At 38.5% G+C, this 15,742-nt stretch overlaps 1 protein-coding gene across 1 annotated transcript in view; it reads right to left on the bottom strand.

Moving 5' to 3' along the window:
• Positions 1-10,684: 10,684 nt before the first annotated feature.
• Positions 10,685-15,742, bottom strand: part of FBXO8 (F-box protein 8) — a 28,989-nt gene continuing 23,931 nt past the window's right edge. The window contains exons 5-6 of the mRNA XM_060778700.2: positions 14,519-14,715; positions 10,685-12,577 (exon numbers count right to left, since the gene is read on the bottom strand). Coding sequence (XP_060634683.1) covers positions 12,390-12,577; positions 14,519-14,715 — 385 coding nt within the window. The 3' untranslated portion in view covers positions 10,685-12,389. The remainder of the gene's footprint in view (positions 12,578-14,518; positions 14,716-15,742) is intronic.

A 15,742-nucleotide genomic window follows, 5' to 3' on the forward strand; every position in this document is an offset into this window, starting at 1 on the left:
GCTAACTTTCACAGACAAAAATAGGCTAAACACACAAACAAGGCATTAACGCTATGCAGAGGACTATAATAATATAATAATAACTTTATTATTGTATCTTGCCACCATCTCCCTGAAGGGACTCAGGCAACTTACAAACGGCACAAGGACTATGCGTAAGAGGACTTGTTTCCCCCTTTCCATCATGGGTGTTGATCTCTTAGGATGCATCTAGACTGTAAAATTAATGCAATTTGACACCGCTTTAACTGCTGTGATTTAATGCTACCGAATCATGGGATTTGTAGTTTGGTCAGACACCAGGACTCTATGGCAGATAAGGTTAAAGGTCTTGCAAGACTACACCTACCCTGATTCCATAGCATTGAGCCATTGCAGTTAAAGTGGTCAGACTGCATTCATTCTACAGTCTAGATGCACCCAGTGAAATTATTCTAATGTCCGTAAAGCTTGATATTAAAAGGACTTTCCCTTCTTTTTCGTATGCACAGCACTGGTTTTATTGCAGCTCAGTCCCTTGAATAAACAGATCTGTTCAGAGTCTTTCAAAACAAAACTTTTGAAGCTTTAATGCTGAGGGCAGAGACAGTGTCCTTTCCAAGAGTAATCCACAATAGCTTTGAAGTCCACCGAGAGTTTGGATTTCAACATTTATTTTGCATTAGACGTATCTAAATATTTACATATCAAGTGGAGGGTGTGTATGTCTATATTAAAGAATCTCCATCCCAAAATCCTTCAGATAGTCCAGAGCTCCTTCACCCACCCAACCACAGCTTCTCGGAAGTGGATCATTATCTTTGTAAAATATGTGGACTATTTTCAAGTTTTATTTATGGCTTTGGAAGAAGGAAAGGCTCCAAAGCGATGGAAGCTCCTGGCGAAAAGTTCAGAATTAATACAGTTTGACACACTGCATAGAACTGTCATGGATGAATGGTATGGAATTGTAGTTTAGATATCAGCACTCTTTGGCAGAGAAGGCTAAAGGTCTTGCAAGACTACAACTTCCATTGTTCCATTATTAACATGGTATCAAACTGCATTCATTCTATAGTGTATATCAGGGGTCCTCAAACTTTTTAAACCGAGGGCCAGGTCACAGTCCCTCAAACTGTTGGAGGGCCGGATTATAACTTGAAAAAAACACGAATGAATACTGCCCATATCTTATTTGTAGTGAAAAAACACTTAAAAACAATACAATAATTAAAATGAAGAATAATTTTAACAAATATAAACTTATTAGTATTTCAATGGGAAGTGTGGGCCTGCTTTTGGCTGATGAGATAGGATTGTTGTTGTTGTTGTTGTTGTTGTATGCTTTCAAGTCATTTCAGACTTAGATTGACCCTGAGCGAGGGCCGGGTAAATGACCTTGCTTTTTATGATGTAAGCCTAATTGAATTCATTGACTCTTTCCCCCCAAATATACATGTGTTGAGCTGAAGCTGTTAGTTGCAATCTTATGTTCTTTCCTGGAAGTGAGGCCAGCCAGTTGTCCGTGCTATTGTACACATGGCTACCTGGAAGTCAATCCCACAAGATTCACTGGGGTTTTGCTCTCAAGGGTAGGAAGAACAAACACTATGAGGAGTGGCTTAAACAGCTGGGCTTGTTTAGCCTGCAGAAGAAAAGGCTGAGAGGAGACATGATGGCCATGTATAAATATGTGAGTGGAAGTCATAGGGAGGAGGGAGAAATCTTGTTTTCTGCTGCCCTGGAGACGAGAACATGGAACAATGGCTTCAAACCACAGGAAAGGAGATTCCACCTGAACATTAGGAAGAACTTCTTAACTGTGAGAGCTGTTCAGCAGTGGAACTCTCTGCCCTGGAGTGTGGTTGAGGCTCCTTCTATGAAGGCTTTTAAACAAAGGCTGGATGGCCATCTGATTTTGCCTATATTTCAAGATCAGAGAGGTGCCTTCAGTGTATTTAGGTTCTCTGTAGCTTATTCCTGGGAAGGTACACTTGATCGTGGATATTTCTTAGTTTTGATCATTTAACACATTCAGACTAATAATTCCAGAGGATGCTCAACTACACAAGAGTTTTGGTAGTCCCATTTTGCCCGATTATTGGCAGGGGACTCATCCTCTTCATCCATCTATTCTTGGAGGACTTGGAGTTTATTTTAGAAAGGGATTTTAATACTGTGGTATGCTGGGTTTTTTTCCCTTCCTTTTAATGGGTTGGTTTTTAAAAAAATGTTTTTAGTTTTATTGATAATTTGATTGATTGAAAATTTAATTTATCTGTGTGTATGTGTTTGTATATCATTTAGTCTGGATTTATTTTAATATGTCATTTTAACTGCCTGGTAGTTGTCGGGAACCATTTTATCTCTTAATATGATTTTAGTTGTTTTAAATTCTTATTCTGCTTAAATTTATATTATGTGATAATGTCTGTTAGGATTGCTTAGTTTTATTATTTTGGTTAATTTTTATTTGCCATTAAGTTTATAGTAATGGCTGCTCTATCCTCTCTGATGTGTTATGTTTTGATGTAATCTGTTATATGTCTCTTTGTTGGCATTGAATGTTTGCCATATGTGTTGGAAACTGCCCTGATAGAGTGGTCTATACATTACTACTACCACTACTACTACTACTACTACTACTACTATTTTCCAGTGCTGGGGGAAAGACAATAAATATACACTTGTGAGTTTATTGATGACTATATATTGGTCTACCCTCCTCCTTATGAAAATAATGTTCCAATACAGCAAAAACAAACTTGCAAGAACAACACAAAAGAAAACCTCACTCTTTGCAGTGGGCATACGGACAGTGAAGTGTGTGTAGGAGTGCAACCTTACGGCAATTTAAAGATTTATTGGGGTGGGGTGGGGGTTAAATCCTTAGGGGAATGGAACTAATTAGACTTGACTTTAACTAGAATGCTCTTCTTCAGATACATGAAATCTTAAGCATCACTGGCAAGTGGACACAAATAACAAAGATACAGTCAGGGACAGCTTGTATCATTAAAGTTTAGGTCTTTGAAATGTGAAATGTGTCCAGTTTTGTAATTTACAAGTATAATTTGAATGCATTGGATAATTTTACTTCATTTCGTGTAAATTCCTACTTTGAGGATTGTGCCCTTAATGATGGCCCAAAATGTATTTATTTGTAATTATTTGTGGGTTCCTTAACATTTCTTTACGGAAGTCAAAAGCATTCAGGGTTGTACGAAGTTGCCCATTTATATCAGCAACTATACAATTTTCCTAGATATTTATTATGTTAATTAAACTTGTATTAATGGGGGAAGACTCTAGTAAGACTAAATGATCATCAGATTGAGCCCCCACCCCACCCCACCCCTTACCACATGTTATAGCACAGCATAATTATAAAGACTAAGACCAGTTATCATTATAGTAAATTTTGTACATGATTCTGGTTTTTGCACAGATATACCATTTGTTTTAAACCCCAACTTCCTCTATGTTGTAAAACACCTTTAAGGAAGTCAGAATTCTTTTTTGTAATTAAAAGAATAAAATTGCAAGCCATGGTTTTCCAAATAAGCCATATAAAAAGACCTGATTTTCATTCTGGCCTGATATGAGGTTAACTCATCGAATACTCAAATACTTCATTTGTTGAACTCTGTCCGATGCAAATGAACATATACCAGATTCACACCAGAAGCGACTTGCAGTTATCTCAAGTCGCTTCCGACACAATTAAAACAAAACAAAACATCAAGGCAGCCCTAGAGTTAACAACATCATTTTCTAATAGCACATAAGATTTTTTAAAAAATAATAATAAACAAGATAATTCTTAGGAATGCCATAATTTGGAAGAGTACATACAAATGGGAATGAAACAAGGGGGAAGAATATGGGGAAAATAAGCATGATTGCTTGGCATAATTTAACTTCTATGAGATTGCAAGATTCCTGAGGATATATAGTGACTTTGGTTTATGCACTGGTATATAATGAATCATGATTTTATGCATCCTGAATACTAATACTAAAATTATCTTCTAAATATGTATCTTTACGTAAAAAAAAATCACACTATCTGTGAATGGGATGGAGATATGAAAATCCTAGTCTTTCAGAAATAACTTAAAATTATTTTAGGTATGCAAACTTGCAGGAACACTAGTGAGAATACAATATGTTTGGTAGGTGGAGAATGCTGCCTGACTCTTGAAAGTGTTAGGATTTTGTGTGTTAGGAAAAACTACATCAAAATAAGCAGAGCACCCAAAAACAAACAGGATACTAAAAGTTAAGCATTCAGCTCACAGCAAGCAAAGCGTGCAGTACGGTTGGATGTGTCTGTAAAGAATTTAGAGCTTAGGCAGGCAAAGATGCAGAGTCCAATCTTTAAAAATCACAAAAGGGTTATTTACATCAATAAGAATTAACTACGTTTCTTAATAGGTAAATAACTAGGCCTGAGCTAGTCTAACACCCATCTCTTGAGTTTCAAGAGAGGGAAAAAACACCAAGCACTACATCTTTCCTGACACACAAACAGAAAGAGATCTTAAAACATACTCAAAGATGAAAAATTGAAATCAAAAGTAAAGGCTTGCAGTAGAGAAGTATCAATTTTACACATTCAATCAGTATGAGAGCAGAAACAGAGGAGAGAAGAAATTAGATACATCCCAACTCAGGGTCAACCTAAGTCTGAAACGACTTGAAAGCACACAACAACAAAAACAACAACCCTATACGGCTCCGGCCCAGTGTATCTGTCCGAACGGATCTCCCTTTACGTCCCACCCTGGAGTCTAAGATCTTCTGGGGAGACCCTGCTCTTGACCCAGCCTCTATCACAAGTGAGGTTGGCGGGGACGAGGAGCAGGGCCTTCTCGGTGGTGGCCCCCCACCTGTGGAATTCGCTCCCCGGAGAAATTAGATCAGCGACATCATTCCTTTCCTTCAGGAAAAAATGGAAAACATGGATTTGGGACCAGGCATTTGGACAATTGTGCAGATAAAGAAAGGACTTTGAGAATGGCCAGGAAATGACTAATGGAATGGAATTTGGAACTCTGAAAGACAAACGCTGAGTATGTGAATAGTTTTTATATGATGTGATGTATATTGATTGTTATGATTGTTTTAACTGTCATAATTGTTTTAACTATGGTTTTGTACACTATGTATAATTTTTGTATAGGCATCGAATTGTGCCTTTTGTAAGCCGCCCTGAGTCCCTCCTCGGGGGTTGAGAAGGGCGGGGTAAAAGTACCCGAAACAAACAAATAAATAAATAAATAAATAAACTGTCATTCAGGAGATATGGGGGAAGGGAAACCCTCAGTCTATTCTAAGCTAACTAATCTGTTCCTCATTCAGGACTAGAGACTTGGGCAGTTTGGGGTTGAATCCCAATAGAAGAGTGTGAACAACCAAAAGGAAAGGGGAACAGAGTGGACTACCTCAGAACAAGACACATCTGGCTGAAATCCCAACCAGCAACTCACTGCATAATGTAATATTTTGTTGCACGTCTCACTTGTTCTCCTGCTAATCTACCTATCAGCAGGGTTATGTCAGTATGTGATAAATCACAGCTTTGTAAAAAATAGTGTGTACATACTGCAGACAGGGAACAGCACACCTAGTTTTCTTTGATCCCGCTGTGGCCATCTCATGCCTGCTGGTTGTGTGGGTTATTTGACATTGTGTTTTGAGGTTTAGTGAGTTGTAGTGATAGGTGTTGCATGGATTAATTTTTCAGAGTACTCTGTCCCCTTATCCCTGCACCAACAAAGGCAAACTTTCTCCATTAGCTGTGAGCTTCTCCATCAAAAAGTCCCCTCTCAGACTCACAGTCTGAACAAGGAGAGAATGATTAATTTTTTTCTGGGCCAGAGCTATAATCCCTGGAGGCTGCGTTGCTTATCTGTTTTATGGCAGTCGCTCATGCCCTTGATCCTACTACAGATAACTGGCAGGGGCTCGGAGAAAGGGAAGCAGACCACTCCCCCTTATTGGAGGCTTCGGGAGGAAAGGTTTGCTTTCATATCACCCAAATGCCTGACAAGAATTCAAATGACAAGAGAAAGAGGCAGGCAGGCAGGCAAGCAGGAGAAAACTGGGTCATGCGGTTTAAAAGCCTGTAGCTAATCTTGGCAAGCACACAAGCCCCCTGTTGAATAACACCGATTTAGAGGGTCATTTCCTCATTCTCTTTCTCTGCCCTCAGCTGGTTGTTGTGGCTTTCAGCATAAACTGAGGATATTCAACAGGTGAAATATTTTATCCGTAGCTCTATAATGAAATATCTCAGTTTGTGAATTTTTAGCTGCAAAAAGCAATCAAACAAGAAAGGAATCTTACTTGATTAAAAAAACACCAACTTGCAGGTCCAAAATAAACACTGACAACAGCACTGGGTTATAATACATGTGAAGTTTGGAAAAGTTTTGTATTCTATAGTCCTCAAATCTCTAACTAGCACGGTCAGTGGCAAATTTGGAATATGTAGTCCAAAAAACAAAGTTTCTCAAGCTTGGAAGTTATCTCTGAAGTTCATACTACAGGGTAGATTGATAATCTACTCACTTCCCCAACCCCATGAGATAAAACATCCTGAACAGATAGCATAAACATGATGGTTTGATGAAGCTCTAGGGTAGGTTGCTTTGTTTTCTATCATTTTTTTGTAAATTACAGTGTACATTTGATGGTGCTATATAAAACAGCTATGACCATTACAACAACAACAATATAATATGGAGAGTAGTTTCTAAAACTAAATGCATATTTTTTGTTGTGTGCTTTCAGGTCATTTCCAAAGTATGGTGACTTTATCACAGATTGTTTTCTTTTTGGCAAAATTTGTTCAGACACTGTCACCTTCTCCTGAGGCTGGGAAAGTAGGACTCTCCTGAGGCATCCTAGTGAGTTTCCATGGCTGAGCGAAATTTGAATTCTAGAATCTCTAGAGCAGGGATGGGTAAACTTTGGCTCTCCAGGTGTTTTGGACCCCAACTCCCACAATTCCTAACAGCTTACAAGCTGTTAGGAATTGTGGGAGTTGAAGTCTAAAACACCCGGAGGACCAAAATTTGCCCATCCCTGCTCTAGAATCATATTCCAATTCTCAAACCACTAGAGCATGCTGGTTCCTTTGTTTTTCAAATTCTGTGCCTTAGGAGAAAAAGAGAAAACCTGTAAGACACTAGTTGAGTTTTAACAAATTATTTGGAAGGAACATTTCTACGTGTGACAGTGTTATGAAAATGAACTTGAAGGCGTGGAGTGGGAGAAGGGAGAGTCAAGGAGGAAGAAAACAAAGCTTAAAGTACCATCCTTGCAGACAAACATAATTGAGTTCTGTCTGGTTTAAAGGATTTTCTCTTTCTGGAAAATGTATGACATCACAGCTTTGGATGTTGTCAAGCTGCATATGCCTGGGTGTGTGTGCATGCATACGTGTGCCTTCAAGTCACCTGTCTACTTATGGCAACCCTATATCAGAATCCTGTGAGACTAAAAATTTGTAATTTGATGACACATTAGGGCTCTTAGAATGGGAATCCTAACTAACCTTTCCCTAAACTGCAAGTAGAATGAATGTGTCAATATGGACTGGAGAATCTGCATTTTAAAAAACGTGGAGCTTCCTGGGGGCCTGTTCACACACACTGCGAGAACATCTGGAGGTCCTACTCCTCTCCCACGAAGCCCCCAGACCCCTTTGAAAAGGGGAGGAAAATCGCTCCTCCCCCCCCCCCCCACTCTACCCTCCTGGCGTGTTATTTCTATGAGTCGGGAGAGCTGCTCCAAGAGTGTACTGGAGGCTGGGTAAGTTTTTTTTAACTTTTCAAAGGTGTTTGGGGGCTTTGGGGAGGGGGGGGGGTCGGTATTCCCACAGTTTTCCAGACTTATTCAGTCCGGAAAACTGTGGGAATGGTGTATAGACTGCAGTCCAGACACTGGAAATAATGGAATAAAGCAAAAAGGCATGGAATAAATCTGCTATCTAATCAATTCACTGCAAACCAGGGTTTTCCTGGTTTGTAGCGAATTAATTCAGGATTGTCCAGGACGTCATATGGACAACCCCTTCTTTATTGCAGGAGTTACCGCAATAAAGGGGCTGTCTAGATGCACCCTACACTCTAGAAAACAGGGTTCCCACTCAGTACAATGACCAAGTAATGTATTTTTAGCCTGAGAAAAACCTGTGATAGTTTCACCTTAGGGTCCCCATATAGTAGAAACAACTTTGAAGGTAGCAACAATAAACATACCTAAATACCCCAAAGGCACCAGATCCTGCAAGCTAATAAAGGTCATGTTAATACTTGAATGGGAGATCACCAATGAATATTTCAAAAAGAATACTTCAAAAATAAGCATTGAGGCAGATGTGGCTCTCTGAAGAGTCTTAAAAGGTAACCTGTGTTAAAGCCTCTCAATGCCTTATAGCAAGATCCCAATCCAGATCAAGCCTCCAGTATAAACAATATGCAATGGGAAGGTGAGACTTCCATTGGAATTGAAGATATTTGATTCATAGTTGCAGGATTTGAGCTACAGTAAAGAGTTAACCCCATATGGATTCATCCCCTCAACAGTCCAGTCGCTACACCTCCTTTCATTTTTTTTCTCTGGGTCTCTTGTCTACTGTTCCACAAGGTCAAATTGTGCTGGCATATAGGATGATAATAGGTGGAAGTTACAAGGACGAATAAGAACTGGGGCCATAATTCAAGGATAGATAGACATTCACATCAAGAAAAAAAACATGAAAATTAGTTCCAGTATAGTGGAGCACACATTTGAACTGAAACACAACAAAACTGCTTGTCTTGATACATCTGTAGAGTGAAGGATTTGCCCAGTGACTGATGGTTTAATTCAAGTTTGAACATGAATTTAGTTTTGGCTTTCATGCCTTAATCCAACAAATTCACCCTTTCCACATTAATCTCCATTTCTGGACAACTCAAAGCAAGAGTTTAAATGTTACTATTGTAGAAAACATTTTTAAAACGAGCGGAATTTTATTACTATTATTTTCAATAGGAAAGGGAGAGACAGACAATCCCTTTAGTTAGTAGACCCAATGCAATATCCCAAAATATTCAGGTACCAGACCCAATGCAATATCCCAAAATATCCAGAGAATTGGGGGGGGGGGGGGGGGGAGAGAGAGAGAGAGATGATTATACATGTCTTCTGAAAGACATATCCAGCTAATGCCATGACACTTACACCTGAAAAAAGCATTTAGGATTCCGGTCTTGAAGTTCTTTTTTTTTTTTTTTTTTTACTGTTGCTTTCATAATTCCTTTGATAAGAGCATCTGAAATAGTATAATGATACATAAGAGAAATTCGGCAGGGTCTCCTCCTCAGATGTACTATATATAGCAGTGGTTCCCAAATTTTGTTTGACCAGGGACCACTTTGACCAGGGACCACTCTCCAACATTAGTATCAAAAGGGTTACGAATCAGTTTTTGGTCAAGTTTAGATTCGGTTTGGTTATTTGGTGCTGATTCAGAATATTGCATTGGATTGACCACATTAGCTCTAGTTTCTGATATAGAACATATGCCATCCAGTAGTCGCCATCTGCTTGACCACAGAAATCATATTTAATAAGCCTCAGCACTATAAGAGGGTTTCACGAGACCAGTTGCTTCTATTGCAACAGTGTAGTTACGGTGAGGCCGCTGACCATATTTTAGTTCTTGAGGACCACTGGTGGTCTATGGACCACAGATTGGAAACCACTGATATATAGATCTTGGAAAAATTACTGGATAGGTGCACTGGACTATAACTTCCACAATTCCCCATCCAGTACAGCAAGCGGTCATACTATTTGGAAGATTATGGGAGTTTATAAGTAACTTTTTCTAGCTCTGATTATATCCTAAGTTGAGTGCATACATTCTTGGGTCAGCTGTGGAAAAATCCATATGAAAATACACAAAGGCATTTCTCCTCTTTCCTCTCTTCAACAAATAGGACAGAATCATACTTCCCCTAAAATTGCTTACCTTTCCTACATTTGCTGGAGTAGTGCGTGTCAGACATGGAATTTAATTCCATCACCCTTGAGTTTATTTGCTTTCCAAAATGTTTACTGCATACTGACTTCCAATACTTGTTTTTTAAAAAGAGGGGAGCACCTCAGCAAGTAATGGGGGGTTTCCTATCCTGAACATATAAATATCCTAACCTAGCATTGAACTGTCAGCAGCCAAAAGACAATACCATTGACAAGTACCTGGGGCTGGCTATTTAGCTTTATTTTTTTTCCTTGGGAAGCTGTTTGGGGCGACAGAGTGGCGTCCCAGTTTCCCAGGTTGTTGGGCTGACATACTGCAGTGGCAGTAGAGGGCAGGAGTCGGACAAAATCTCATTAATCATTTTAAATTAAATCCAACATTCCTCTCCAACGCTGCCAAGGAGAAGGCGTACTTTTACAAATGAAAATGCCTTGGGAAGGGGAAGGTATTCCAGCCCCGTTGCTTTCAAAACAAGCAGATTTGAGCTGAATACAGAGAGGAAGGAACCTTCACTGAGAATGAGCCAAGGTTTTGTTTTGTTTTTTTGGACGCAGCTAGCATTTTCTTCCATTTTCCTGAAAACTGTAATTGATTTGGTTGGTTAATGTTCTCCATCCCAAGAGCTCCGAGCTCCCCATGATTCAAATAAATGCAATCTTTAAAAAAAAAATAGAATAAAATACAAAAACATAAAATACTATGCACTGGTTTCAGTCTGTTGGTGGCTGTGCCGACTATAAACAAAATCCAGTATTTCACTCTAGAATGTATTGCCACAATATAGTGGTGATACATTTTCAATTTACGGAAGGTGAGAGCAGGGGATCCCGATGTTGCCCATTGAGTTCCCTGACCAAATGGGAATTGAACCCGTCTTTAAAGTCCATGCTCAAGCCATTACACCAAGCTGACTCTCAACCCTTACGAGGCCACCAGACAGTGCAAAATATATCACAATGGGTTTCAAAACTCACTGCCTCCTTTATCAAGCAAAAACGTCAAAGAAGCATACAGGGGAAGAAAAGCAATGGTCCTGGGTCTACATTTTGCTTGTTTTTGATAGAATGACTTTGTTTTTAATCTGCTTTAATCTGTTTAATGGTCTTATCTGCTTTTTGTGTTTTAATTGTTTTATAGTTGATAGGGTATGTTTTATTGTTATATTGGTTTTATTGTAATGTATATTGGTTTTATTGTAATGTATATGTTATGGCATTGAATTCTTGCCGGAAGCTGTAATGTCAAAGGGAGATCACACTTCTCCCAATTCTGATCTGCCCAAGATAAATTTGGAAATAAATAGTTAAGAACCACTTTTATTTCCAGACAGCAGTAATGATGAAGGCATCCAGCTATGTTGAGGTATGATTTCAAGGAACATATTTCATCTTTCGAAGCACCAAAATTGATGCACAAAAACAATCAGATGCTCATTTCTTGTGAGTGCTGTTGGCTGCAAGTGATAGCTCAGAGTCATAGGTAAAGGTAAAGGTTTCCCCTGACATTAAGTCTAGTTGTATCCGACTCCGGGGCGTGGTGCTAATATCTATTTCTAAGCGGAAGAGCCAACGTTGTCTGTAGACACCTCCAAGGTCATGTGGCCAGCATGACTGCATGGAGCACCATTACCTTCCTACCTATTGATCTACTCACATTTGCATGTTTTCGAACTGCTAGGTTGGCAGAAGCTGGGCTTAACAGTAGGAGCCCACCTTGCTCCCCGGATTCAAACCACCAACCTTTCGGTCATAAAGTTCAGCAGCTCTGTGGTTTAACCCTCTGCTCGACCATGTTCATGTATACCTCGAAATGAACATTTGTGGAGTGATGAGAGTATTTAGTTGGCACAAAGATTACAAAATAAACCAGTAGTGCAGGTTCACAATGTAAAAAATACAAGAGACACTGTCTACTAGAGAGAAACAGGGAAAACTTTAGTTAAAATATTTTACAATAAAATAATTATGGTTATAAATCTCTTTAGTTAAATATGTACACATTACATGGTATTTTTTTTTTAAAAAAATGAAAGAACAGGTTAAAGTTTTCAAGCAAATCTATTGCACAAGTCCTCCATCTTGTCAGTTGAAAATCAAAATGTCACTTTAATGTTTGGATAAAGTAATGTGTCAGACTAATTGCAATATTTTGTGCAAACTGTAAGCAAATTTCTTATTTAAAAAATCTGCAAAAATTTCCTTAGTTCCCATGGTAAGTTGCTAAAAAAGTTATCTGCATACATTTTGATTGCAGAAAGAGGTTAGAATGACCAGCACTAATATAACCCCCGTATCTACAAAAAAGAGAACTCTGTGGGGAACTAATTTCTTTTAAGCAATAAACTGTAAGTCCAAGCAAAGTGTGCTTTTTAGGCAGCAACGTGGCCTATAAGGTAGATATTGTCATAAAGGTGTCCAACAAAATCTTCGCTAATGTTCTGAGCAGCACGGCGAGTATTTCGGATAAATTCTCTCTTAGACATTTTATTCTTCACATGAGGGCTGGTGAGATCAATGGAAAGCAGGATCAATGAGTAGCATAGGACATAGACAGCATCTAAGAAAAATAGGGGGAAAGAAGGAGGGAAAGGGCATTAGAAAAGAATATGACAAATGAGGACATGACAAGGCAATACTACCAAGTCACTTTCTATACCTACGCATTAAAAGTCTTTTAGAGGAACTGAATACTCTTGAAGTTTATGCTACTTGCTGAAAACATTTACCGTACATACTCATGTATAAGTCAACATCATATAAGTCAAAGGTAGGTTTGGAGGCCAAAATTGAAGATTTTGTTATGACCTGTGGGTAAGTTGAGGATCATTGCAGAAGCGAACACACCAGTGACTCAGGGGGGTAACCATACCTGGCTGCTGCCGACATTTCTCCACTCAGGCATTCAAAAAGGCCAGAAGTGGTGACATGGTAGAGAGATTCGAAATGAGTACTGCTTCTTCTAGGTTCTCCCAGGACTGACACAGTGCCCTTCCAGAAAGGTCCTATATCCCAGGATCTGATCCCACATTTGCTGCTTTAAACTGGATTATATGAGTCCCTACTGCCAGATAATCTGAGATAAACAGTAAACCTAGGATCAGATCCTGGAATATAGGGTCTGTCTGGAAGGGACCTAAGCTGTTGTCTTGTGCCACTCAGAGTAGAGCTCTTTTTCTTTTTGCTAAACGTTAAGGTATAGTGCTAACACCGACCCCTGGATAAGCTGGTCCAGGCTCTTTGGTTTATTTTAAAAAAATAAAAATTATGATTATACATGAGCATATAGGGAAGGTAAAAATATGGTAAAGGTATGTACTCCTTTTTATATATTGATTTAATATATAATATTTATATACGGACTTGATAACATAGTAATTTAGAATAGTAATAACAAAAAGAAAAAAACAATCCAGGTTGAGTATCCTTTATTTGGAAATTGAAAATGCTCCAAAATTGTTCACTGAAGTAGTGGCTGAAATAGTGACATTTTTGCTTCATTACTGACAAACTTTGTTTCATGCACAAAATTATTTAAAATACGGTGTATCAATTTACTTTCAGGATATGTGTATAAGGTGTATATGTAACATAAATCCATTTCATGTTTATACATGGGTGCCATCGTCAAGGTATCCCTTTAGCAAAAATCATGAAATCCGAATATCTAACACTTCTGATTGCAAGTATTATGGATAAGGGATACTTAAACTGTACATACAAACCAACCAACAAATCAGAATACAACTAAAAATTACAGAGCTTAAAATACTTAAGACAGTAAGGCTTTCAAATATTTTGGTACCTCAAATATAGCAAGAGAGAGTTTCCTATAGCTAAAAAATCACGACTCAAACACTATCAAAACAAAACAAAAGAAAATGCCTTTTCCCTCAGTACAAATAATACCAAGAGAAATGAATATTCTGAAGGTATTATCATGAATGACATCTGGTTCTTATTTTAGAGTTTTAGAGCTAGTAGGTTATATAATAGCACAGAAAATATGAATCTGTATGTGAAAATTTCTGCACATGAACAATACAATAGAAGTGATTATTTTGTTCTCAACTACCCACTGTATAGTTATTAATACTCATCATTCAAAATTAATGTGAATTTAAAAGCATGTAAGATTTTATTGAGCCACAGCAATGGTAGCAATCAGCCCTCCGGATGCTGAATGCAACTCTCAGAATTCTTCTCCTTTGGAAGAACTGGCTGAGGCTCATTATCATTGTAGTTCGGAAACATCTGGAGAGCCACATAATTTCCAGCACTTGCCTACAGTCATACACACAGATCCTAAGTCCATTTGCTGGATATAAGCATCTTTTCATTTCGTTATTTAGATGTATCTATATGCAGATAAATTCTTATTAATACATGCCAGATTTTAAAATGAACATACTGGTAAAAAAAAACTTATCAGGACTTAATTTGTTGTGTAATAAAATGCCCCAAGCCATGTACAAAATTCATACACATTCCCCTCTCTTACCTGGGCTAAGGCCAAGATCTCTCATCAAATCAGGATTGCAAGCACAAAATCTGTGCGAGAACTTTGTAATAAGAGTCTCAAGATATTCGCCACGCTCCTCTGGGGCATGAATGTGTTTGAAAAACTCTCTTAGTGCATTTGGCAAGAACTGATTTCTGAAGTTATGTAGTGTCACAAGGTCATCTAATACATCTCGCCTAATTTAAGGGGTGGGGGGGAGAGAGAAAAGAAAAGCATTCTGAGACCAATGGTTGACTTTTTACACACTGACACAAGGCATACATTTCAAAATCACAATCCTACATATGTCCACTCGTGTGTGTCTACTTCATATATACGTTGAAGGATGGTTTTGAGGCCAAAATCACTGATCTTGATATGACCTGTGGATAAATCATAGATCATTCTGTAGAGAAGGGAAACTACCAACAACCAGTTACCACTGGACACTGCTGCCATTTTCACATCCAGACATTCAGAAAGGTTACAAATAAGCATATAGAGGACTAAAGCCATATAACTTTTGAAGGGATTCCCACTGTTAAAAAACTTTTCATTCTTGATTACTTAACAATGAAAGAATATCCAAATAAAACAAATAAACCTACAGCCAGTATATACCATTAGCGGAGTAAAACAGCATGCCAGCAGAATTACATTGTTTTTTCCAGCTGTACAAATAGTAGCACATTTTTAGTTGAGGTCTCTAGGCATGCTACTGATTGTGAAATCAATTCAACTGGAAACTGTATTGGACTTGCCTCCTGCACAGTCCAGAACTCCTTGTCTGTGAATGTAATTATCATTTCCATTAGCTAAATGACACTGTTGGATTCTGGCCACAGTGCACAGGTCAATCTGCAATTGAATGTACTTAGCACCAGAGATTGGACTGGGACTGTACAAACATCTTCCCTGTCCATTTGGATTCTAATTTTGGAGGATACGCTCAGAAATTGGGGGAGGATGTGCAAAAGTGCTCTGAAACATAATAATTTTTCTTTCAATGCATTCCGTATGGTAAAACTGAATTCAGGCTGGATTAACATCTATGCATAACAGGATTGGCAGAAGCAGACTTCCCCCCTTCACGCTTTCAGGATTCTCTATTTCCATTATGGCCAGATATCAAAAGATGCTTCTCAGTATCTTTGGGGTTTTTGATGGTGGAGGGGTTATCATAGATAGGAGTCTTCTTTCACTAGTTCAACTGGATATGTCTAA

The sequence above is a fragment of the Anolis sagrei genome, chromosome 5 (genome assembly GCF_037176765.1).
Source record: "Anolis sagrei isolate rAnoSag1 chromosome 5, rAnoSag1.mat, whole genome shotgun sequence".
NCBI lineage: Eukaryota > Metazoa > Chordata > Lepidosauria > Squamata > Dactyloidae > Anolis > Anolis sagrei.